The 8,965-nt window shown below is 43.0% G+C and overlaps 1 protein-coding gene across 2 annotated transcripts; it reads left to right on the top strand.

Moving 5' to 3' along the window:
- Positions 1-31: 31 nt before the first annotated feature.
- On the top strand, positions 32-6,013 carry LOC136447938 (kelch-like protein diablo). Of its 2 annotated transcripts, none has more exons than XM_066447076.1 (7): positions 32-85; positions 865-1,852; positions 2,224-2,405; positions 2,869-3,049; positions 3,561-3,676; positions 4,044-4,153; positions 5,008-6,013. In XM_066447076.1, exons 1-7 carry the CDS (start codon positions 47-49, stop codon positions 5,243-5,245), a joined length of 1,854 nt encoding a protein of 617 aa, XP_066303173.1. In that variant the 5' UTR covers positions 32-46; the 3' UTR covers positions 5,246-6,013. The 2 variants fall into 2 exon arrangements, with proteins under 2 accessions (XP_066303173.1, XP_066303174.1); XM_066447077.1 differs by having other exon boundaries at positions 59-159.
- The last annotated feature ends 2,952 nt before the right edge of the window (positions 6,014-8,965 follow it).

The following is an 8,965-nucleotide window of genomic DNA, read 5'->3' as shown; positions in this document are numbered from 1 at the left end:
GATGCGGCATTGCTATTCGCTCTCATTAGAAGAAATTATCTACAGTATGTGGGGTCTTGGAACATGTGTTGAAAGGAAGTTTCAGGTGAGTGAGTGAGAGTGAGTGTCCGTACATGTAACGTTGTTTGTCCACACTAGAAAAGATAACTGTCATGTGAGGTGAGTGTGCACTTAATCCTGTACATAGGGCATGATCTATGGAGGTTGTCAGACCAATTTAGAGCATGTGTGTATGTGTATCAAGGAAATGGAACAGTCCCCCCCCCCATGTACACATTTAAGTAGCAGAACATTTCCTGATGACTATTTATAATGAGTTTGAGGCTTGTTTGTTTGTTTGGTTTGCTTGTATTTAATACATACCCGGTAATTTAAAACGCCTCATGGCATAAATTATTAACACACCAGGTTCGTACCGTCCTGAGCATATCCTAGATTTATTTGATCCACTCACACTGCGAAGGACCCCTACCCTTTTCGTATGGTGGGATATTCAGCATGCTCAAGGTGTGGCTCTCCTGTGGCAGGAAATGTCCCTAACCGGAGCTAGCTATAGGTACTCATTTTTACTTAGTAAAATGAGAAAGTTTGTGTTAAGTGCCTTTCCCTAGGGCAAAGCATTAGGCCATAGGGCATGTCAAGGGATTCAAACCCAGGACCTCTGAATTCTGGGCCAAACACCCTGCCATTATTAGCCAAGCAATGCCACTTAGGGTCTAAGGGTTAGGTTATTGTTAGTCAGCCCATATTCGCTTGATCCAGAGTTGGAGCAACACTATGTAACAATGAGCGTTAGGGTTCTGAGTGGCAAACTTGCCTTTGGGTTAGCAATTATATGTTTTGATATATGTTACTTTTCCACAGGTCTTGAGACTGTGCGTTTGGAAGCATGTCATGATGATGATGGAAGTGCCAGGACAGAGCCACCATGTTGGAACCCCAGCCAAGCGCTCTACTCCTGATCCACACAACTTCACTTCACCCGACCCTTCTGATGGCCCGAGTGAGCTGCAGCTACATGCACTGAGATTGATCGAATCCCTAGATGAACTGAGACAGCGGAATGAGCTTTGCGACGTTATCCTATCAGTGGACGGACAGGATATACCTGCACACAGAGTGGTTTTAGCAGCAGTCAGCCAATACTTCAATGCCATGTTCACTCACAAAGTCAAAGAATCCAGAGAATACATTGTTCAGCTCAAGGACATGGAAGCCAATGCAGTTGAAGAAATAGTCAAGTTTGCCTATAAGGGCCATGTGCAAGTAACTGAGGAGAACGTGCAAGCCATTCTGAACGCAGCAAGTTTGTTACAGTTAAACAAAGTGCAGGACATCTGTTGTGACTTTCTGAAGAAAGAGTTAGATCCTTCCAATTGTCTCGGGATCAGAAACTTTGCGGGCACGAGAGGTTGCTTTGACTTGAAGAACACGGCGGACATGTACGCTCAGCAGCATTTTGAACAGGTGAGTCAACATGAGGAATTCCTGCAGCTTCCGAAGGAACAGTTAATTAACCTCATCGAACGCGATCATCTCAACGTTAAACAGGAAGAATGTGTCTTCCTCGCTGTAATCAGCTGGGTTCGTTACGACCTGGCGAATCGTGCCGATCAGTTGGCTTCTGTGTTGGAATATGTTCGTCTCCCGCTTGTGTCGTGGGAATTCCTCACCAAGAAAGTAGAGGCAGAGGAGTTAGTTTCAGGCCGGGAAGACACCAGGAAGTACCTAAATGAAGCTCGACAGTACCATGCGAGGCACTACCATGTGGACCTGAGGTTGTCCCAGGTGTTGAACCTGCGCACCTGTCCTCGGTTGTCTTTTGGACAAGCTGAATACATCTATGTTATTGGTATGCACCCCATCGTTGTCTGATATTACCAATGGTAGGAACATACTTCAGGCCACAAAGATTCTAAACTTAGCAGAAAAAGTTGGGAAACTTTTAAGTCAAGCAAAACATGAGTCTGTAAGAAGACCTAATCACAGTGAAGAAAACCAACGTTAAAATAGTTAAGAAAACGTTAAAACGTTGTTTAATTTGGTTTTCTTTATTGTGATTAGGAGGTCATCTTACGGACCAATCTTTTGCTTTGTTTTATGTCATACTTCAGAATTTCAGTATTTTACATTTTTGAAATATGAATGTAAAAAATACAGTCTCAAAACCACAAGTGTGTCCAGGTTCTGAAATGTAGGTTATAAACGTGTCTATGATTTCAGGAGGAGAGACTGTTGGCAGGGAGACGATCCCGTCAGTGGAGAGGTACAGTCCACATCGTGACCTGTGGACGACGGTTTCCCACCTGTCCTCCCCGCGGAGAGGAGCGGGCGCGGCGGTCATCGACAAGCTGCTGTACGTGGTGGGAGGGTCTGATGGGCTGTGGGCTCTCAACCAGGTGGAGGTCAGCAGATTCTTACATTTACTTCGCCAAGAAGGTTATGATTCTGCTGCCGTTTATCTGTGTGTGGTGGTGTGGGCGGGATTGTGTGTGTGTTCGTATTTGTCTGTAAGTAAAGGTAAGCAAACCTCAGACTCAGAGGATAGAGCATGACACTTTTCCGTTAGCTAGTAGTGCAATGCAGCAATGCTATGGCTTACGTATGTAGCCAAGCACACCGGGTCACCCCTACTCTTCTCTATAAGTGTGTTGGGTTCTTTTACATGCAGAGGTTTGATGCTTGCGGCTTACACCTGAAGCTCCCTCGTATATGGGGTCGCCGGCTTTACATCACCATCTGAAATGACGAGTGCAATCCCTTACAACATGTCCGAGCTGGGGCCAACCCTAGGTATTGCTAGGATCAACCTCCGGCCCACATTGTATGTGGGATGTATAAAATTAATTTATAGTCATCGTTTTCCAGGTGTTTAATCCTCAGACAGAAGAGTTCTCTCCTGCAGCAGACATGTTGGAGCGGCGCAGTAGTGTGGCAGTGCTGTCCTACAACAGCCGGCTCTACGCCTGTGGGGGGTACGACGGCAGCGCCAGTCTCAGGTCATGTGAGAGGTTTGATCCCAACTACAACGAATGGACCAAGATTGCAGGTGATTATTAATTTTGGTATTTGGTTAATTGTCGATAGCAGTGAATCTTAAAACATCAAAGCAGACATGTACTGTAAATGCAGAAATGTTCGTGGGGATTTAATTTCGCTGTAAGAATAAAATGGAGTGTTCATGGTGGTTTTGAGTTCACATTTGAAACAATTAAGTAGCTACAGTCACACAATGGAGCGGCTTTTTGCGGCGGTTTTAAGTTTTCCTCAAGTTCATCCCCAAAAGTGCAAATATAGATCCACCACTGCAAACATTTATGCATTTACAGTATTTCCTACAGCAGCAGCATCGCACAGCATTCTGTTCAAAGGAAAAGTTTGGACAATTTCACTTCAGGCATACAATGTAAAACCTCATAGTCTAGCTGCCACTAAAAAGAGAGTCACTGCATAGCCCGTGATTCGTGCCCAAAATATACAAAGTAGTCACACAAAAACAATGATAGCATAGGTATAGTGGAGTGTACATATGAGTTTTTACTTAAAAGTTTTCTTTCCAGAAATGACCAGTCGTCGCAGCATGGCAGGAATTGCTCCCCTGGGTGTGTACATATACATTGCAGGGGGTTATGATGGCACATCAGACCTAAATACAGTGGAGAAGTATAACACACAGGTTAGGCCTCACTACTTTCACTTGTTGGTGCTTGTAAACAACCTCTCTTGACTTCTTCAATATGAAGAGATGACAGTAGCACATTTGATACACTACATAATTTCATAATGTTTGTTGTAACTGAGAGTCCGGTTGACATAAATATCTGACTGATAACTTAGTAGAAAAGTCACCTTTTGAAAACTAGGATACATGTATATGATATTTGACATATAAAAGACATCGACTTGGAAATCATTATATCTTGGTGATTTTATGAGTCGGTCCTCTTCAGGCAGACTACCTTTCCAAAATGACTTTTTCCCTGAGTCCCTTTGGGTGGTCATCTTGAGCATGTTTGACCGTGTCCTGACTTTGCCCTGTCCAGCTGAATGAATGGAGTCCTGTGGCCTCCATGCGGAGCCGGCGGTCCATGACTGGTCTGGCATCGCTGGACGGGAAACTGTACGTGGTGGGAGGCTGCGACAGAAGTGCATGGTGGGTACACTCATGCAGCAGTAAATCAGGGTTTAGGTTGAATTTGACAGATTTTCCAGACTCCAGACCAATCAAATTTCGCCTGTGGACCATCCTCCGTAGTTACCGCTGGCTCTCCCATTGCGCTTACTTACCCGGTAACCCATCCACCATAGTTGTAACCACTGACCATCCTTTGCACTTGCATAAACCATGGAAGCAAGCAAAAACGGATAGGAGCAGTAACTACTGAAGCTAACGAAGTACCCAGGCTAGTGAAAAGGGAGAGGCAGCGGTAACTACGGAGGATGGTACCCAGGCTAAGTCAGATTTTGGTTGCATGGCTGATCAAAGGTTTATCATATGATGCTGACCCTATCACCTGTAGCAGAGGCGGCAGCACGAAATTTCGTATGGGGGGGGCGAAATAATTTAGATGAAATATTCACTATGATGAGCGCCGAAGACGCGAGGCGTGGCGCGACAATACTAGGGGGGTCCAGGGGTATGCTCTCCAAGAAAATTTTGAAATCTAGAACCTCTGAAATGCTATTTCCTGCATTCTGATCATGAAGGGGAACTTTTGCTGGAAGAATAAGCCAAGTTTAATCACATCTCTATTTGTAAAAAGTAATACAGAAGGGTTTCAGCTTGATTTTGGGGGAAGGTGCTCTCCTGACATATTATATCGCCAGAGGCACGACATGCTCCCACGGGAAAATAAAAAATTCTTGACCCTTTGAAATGCCCCAACGTATTTTTCAGGGGGGCAGCCTGTGCCGCCGCCACTATGTGTAGTGTAGTGTTCTGTATGTATCCTATCATCTTATATTACATTGTGTAATCATGTTGTTGCCTGGCGTGCTGTATTCCAGTTTACCTGATGTGGAGATGTATGACCAGTCCGTGGACGTGTGGACCTCGGTGGCCGCCATGTGTGTCCCACGCAGCGGTGTGGGCGTGGCGGTGTTAGGACAGACACTTTACGCCCTGGGAGGGTACGACGGAAACGACTACCACAACAGTGTGGAGGTGTACGACCACGTTACCGACAAATGGGAGATCTCTTCCTACATGGCGATAGGAAGGAGACGTTTTGGATGTTGTTCTTGACTACAAGTGGATAAGGAACTTGCATCTGTCAGAATTCCCATGAAAACTGACACTGTGACGCTACAATACACACAAATGCACAAGACATTTCAATTTTTATAACTTTAACCCATAACAACATGCCAAGTAAGATTTATTCATACAACATGTTGACTTGTGTATACTGTACCAAAAAGCCTTTTCTTGTTTTTTCTTGTACAAAAAAATCTTTCAGCAGGCATGTTATTCTGTATACAAGAATCCTTGTTTTGAAAGATTTAAGAAACCCATATTTTTCTTGGGCAAAGAATTTTGTTCTTACAGCTAATGGGCCAATACTTAAGAAATGTTGTTCTTGGTGTCATAATTTATTTCTAACACTTGCATGGTAAATACTGAATTTCTTACACCTAGAATGACATTCTTGTACTAAGATTGAGATTTACCACATTTGTGGAAGGATTGACATAACAGGACTGGTGACTATCAACTTTTCAAGATGTCAACCCAGACCAGACCTAGAATGAGTTTTTGATTTTCATACACCTACATGTAGAATGAGTTTCTTGTACAGTATAATCCGCTTAACTGCACAACCCATTTGTCAGCGTTTTTGGTGCAATTATCCGGCTGGTGCAATTATGCGAAATGCCCAGCTGGACCGCACCATCATGGGCGAGGGGGTGTATTGTTAGTCAGAAACACTAGCACAAAGAAAACAGACGAAAGTATTCAGTTATTAACTTTATTTATTGACCCTTTGCTGAAAATAAAAAATGACTACCTGTTTTGATTTTGCATTCTTTCATTTCTCCATGCGATCCGCCGCTTCTCTCCAAGCAGAGCTAGGGTTTCGGCTGGTTTTTGACGTGTTTTTAGGTGTTTTTGTCAAATGTCCAACATATAAAGATGAAAGAGTGAAGTTATTGCAGACAATCAAGTGTAAAACAAATGTAACATTACCTCAGTCGAAAACAGAGACGTTCCGTGTACTTATGTCATGTCCTGAAACAATATCTATATATCTAGGCCAATATATTTTTACATCTATGCAAAAAAGAATCCGTGAAATAGCGATTTAGTTGTATAAGACATTCATCTCTTCGCCATGTTATTGTATAATTGACATATACGGCTCCATATTGTATCACCTGTTGATATTTTCTACCTCTGATAATATTATATAGATAGTGCTTTCTTGTAGTTTGAAATGGAACATTGTACAGCCTAGAACCTAATCATTGTATAGCATTGAACCTTCCTGTAGCTTTTAGTAGTTTGATATAAGTAGCCAGTAGCATTTTATCTTTGCCTTACATTGTACCTATTACAATCGTTGTGCAATAAACTTTGACTTGACTTGACTTGACTTCTACTTTGTCATCGTTTTTGTTGTGTCGCCAACCCAAGCTCTGCCGGCAGACGGAAGCTTCAATGCCTAATAAACCTAATCACTCCAACACATTACAAGCGTTTCACAAGAAAGTGCACGCTTCGCACTTTCTTGTGAAACGCTTGTAATGTGTTGGAGTGATTAGGTTTATTAGGCATTGAAGCTTCCGTCTGCCGGCAGAGCTTGGGTTGGCGACACAACAAAAACGATGACAAAGTAGAAGGCATGACAAAAACACCTAAAAACACGTCAAAAACCAGCCGAAACCCTAGCTCTGCTTGGAGAGTAATCCGCCGCATTACAACACAGTAATGTTACAGGGGAGACATTCTGAAACATCGTCATGGGATAACAGTTTCTGTGTTACATTACGTAGAGTACAATTGTCGATTTACGTAAACCATGTACAGCCATGAAACTAGGAATTGAAACTAAAACTTGGTTACTGATTACGGGTGAGCCCAGAGCAGTGCCCCCCCCCCTTATGTCTTGACAAATTTGACTGTCGACACCATGGTAGTGAATTGCACAATGTATCCAGTGCAGTGGGTATATGGTTAGATGAATTAGATCAGTGACAGATCATTCTCCTTATAGCAGAGCCGAACACGCGTATACCTCGTTCCGGTGAATGCAGGAAGTTTCTACGACGCGGATTCAGCTCTGCCACTTAAGAATGTGACAGATGATCACGTCAGCACTGCACTGCCAAAATTAAAGCCACTGCTATGTCCGCCTATGCGTCTGTAGACCTTGCCGAGTCGCTGTGTGGTTTCCGACTAGATGTACTTAAAGACGCCGGTCTTTTATTATTGCAGCAATATGTGACAATAGCTCTGCCGCGAACCTCAAACCACCGACAACACCCCATGTCATCCTTAACGCGAAATCAAATCCTTGCGCACTTGAATGCATTCACAGTAATAAGACAGTGTACAGGTTGAGTACTCTCCAAGCAGAGGTAAGATCCGGGGTATTTTCGACGTACTTTCGCGGTATTTCATACGTCTTTCTACTTTTCCGTTTTTAATTGGGTCTCCCTCCTCTAAGAGCCAACTAAAAACGGAAAAGTAGGAAGACGTATAAAATACCGCGAAAATACCCCGGATCTTACCTCTGCTTGAACCTCCTTGGTACAGCATGCTGTCTGCCAAATGCAAAGCGTAATGCCGCCTTTGGTACATGTAGGCGTGCGTCTCTTAAAGGCATCCAGAGCATTCTATGAGGCTTTAAAAAATTCAAATTTCTAGTCATTCCTACACATAGTAAGTTTCAATAACACTATACCATTACATATTGACATTAAATGAGCAAAGATACGATGTCGTTGTGTGGTGAGAACTGATACAAAATCCAAGCCCTAATAGACTATTCCTGACTGTTTATCACAATTAGCGGTTCGACCAATGAGAGAGTGACTGCATGTCCGTCAAATATTTGCATTCTTATGTTTTAATTTTGCATTTCTACGGTTTGACGGAGGTGGGCGGGGCTATGGTATCGGTCTATTTACACTAGGCGCGTGAAACTAAAAGATCATCATGTAGCTTATTTTTGTGCCGCTTTTGAGCAATTTTGATAAGAAATCCTCACGCAAATGTGGTAAACAGTGGCCTAAAATGTCCATTTCATAAAGATTACAGCAACTAGAATATTTCTAGTTTTCAAGCCTCATAAAACGCTCTGGGTGCCTTTAATGTCCGACACACCCCGTGACCCGCCCGGGACCTCCCATACGATTCCGATCAACGTAACTGTCAATGGAGACCGCCTTCTTTTGTTACTCAAAACAGTTTTAAACATATTGGCGGTATTGCGCCTTTACACCGGCGGGTATCGGCTCATTTGTACAGCGTTTGCCAATTTTTAGCGCACCTTTTTAGTCAACTTAGCGAGGACTTTAGAAAAATTTTGGTGCAGTTATCCGGCATTGGTGACAATGCGCGGTGCAGATATGCGGAGTCACTAACGATGCAGTGAATTGGAACCGGTTTGGGATTCAATGTGTGTTTATCTGGGGTGCAATTAAGTTGCTTCGTCTGTACAATAAATCTTCATTTATTCGTCCATCTATTCAATAGAACACAAGCGCTTAAGCTTTATCTTGATATTTATGTACGGCATAAAAACCGGTCGGCTCGCATCATTTTCAGGGGGATTGGTCATGAATTCTTAAGGGTTCCAGTTAAGTTTGAAAGATACTTTAGGTAGGGCCGCATTCTTAAGAAGTAGATGTTTTAAAATTGTTGAACTGTACATTTTTCACTTGACAACATTTATATATATATAAGATACACTCCTAGCCTGTACGTTTGGGACCACATTGTAGACACTGCATATACAACTGT

This window comes from Branchiostoma lanceolatum, chromosome 13, assembly GCF_035083965.1.
Source record: "Branchiostoma lanceolatum isolate klBraLanc5 chromosome 13, klBraLanc5.hap2, whole genome shotgun sequence".
In the NCBI taxonomy this organism is placed as follows: domain Eukaryota; kingdom Metazoa; phylum Chordata; class Leptocardii; order Amphioxiformes; family Branchiostomatidae; genus Branchiostoma; species Branchiostoma lanceolatum.
The sequence above is the reverse complement of the archived record's forward strand: the minus strand, read 5'-3'. Positions and strand labels throughout refer to the sequence as shown.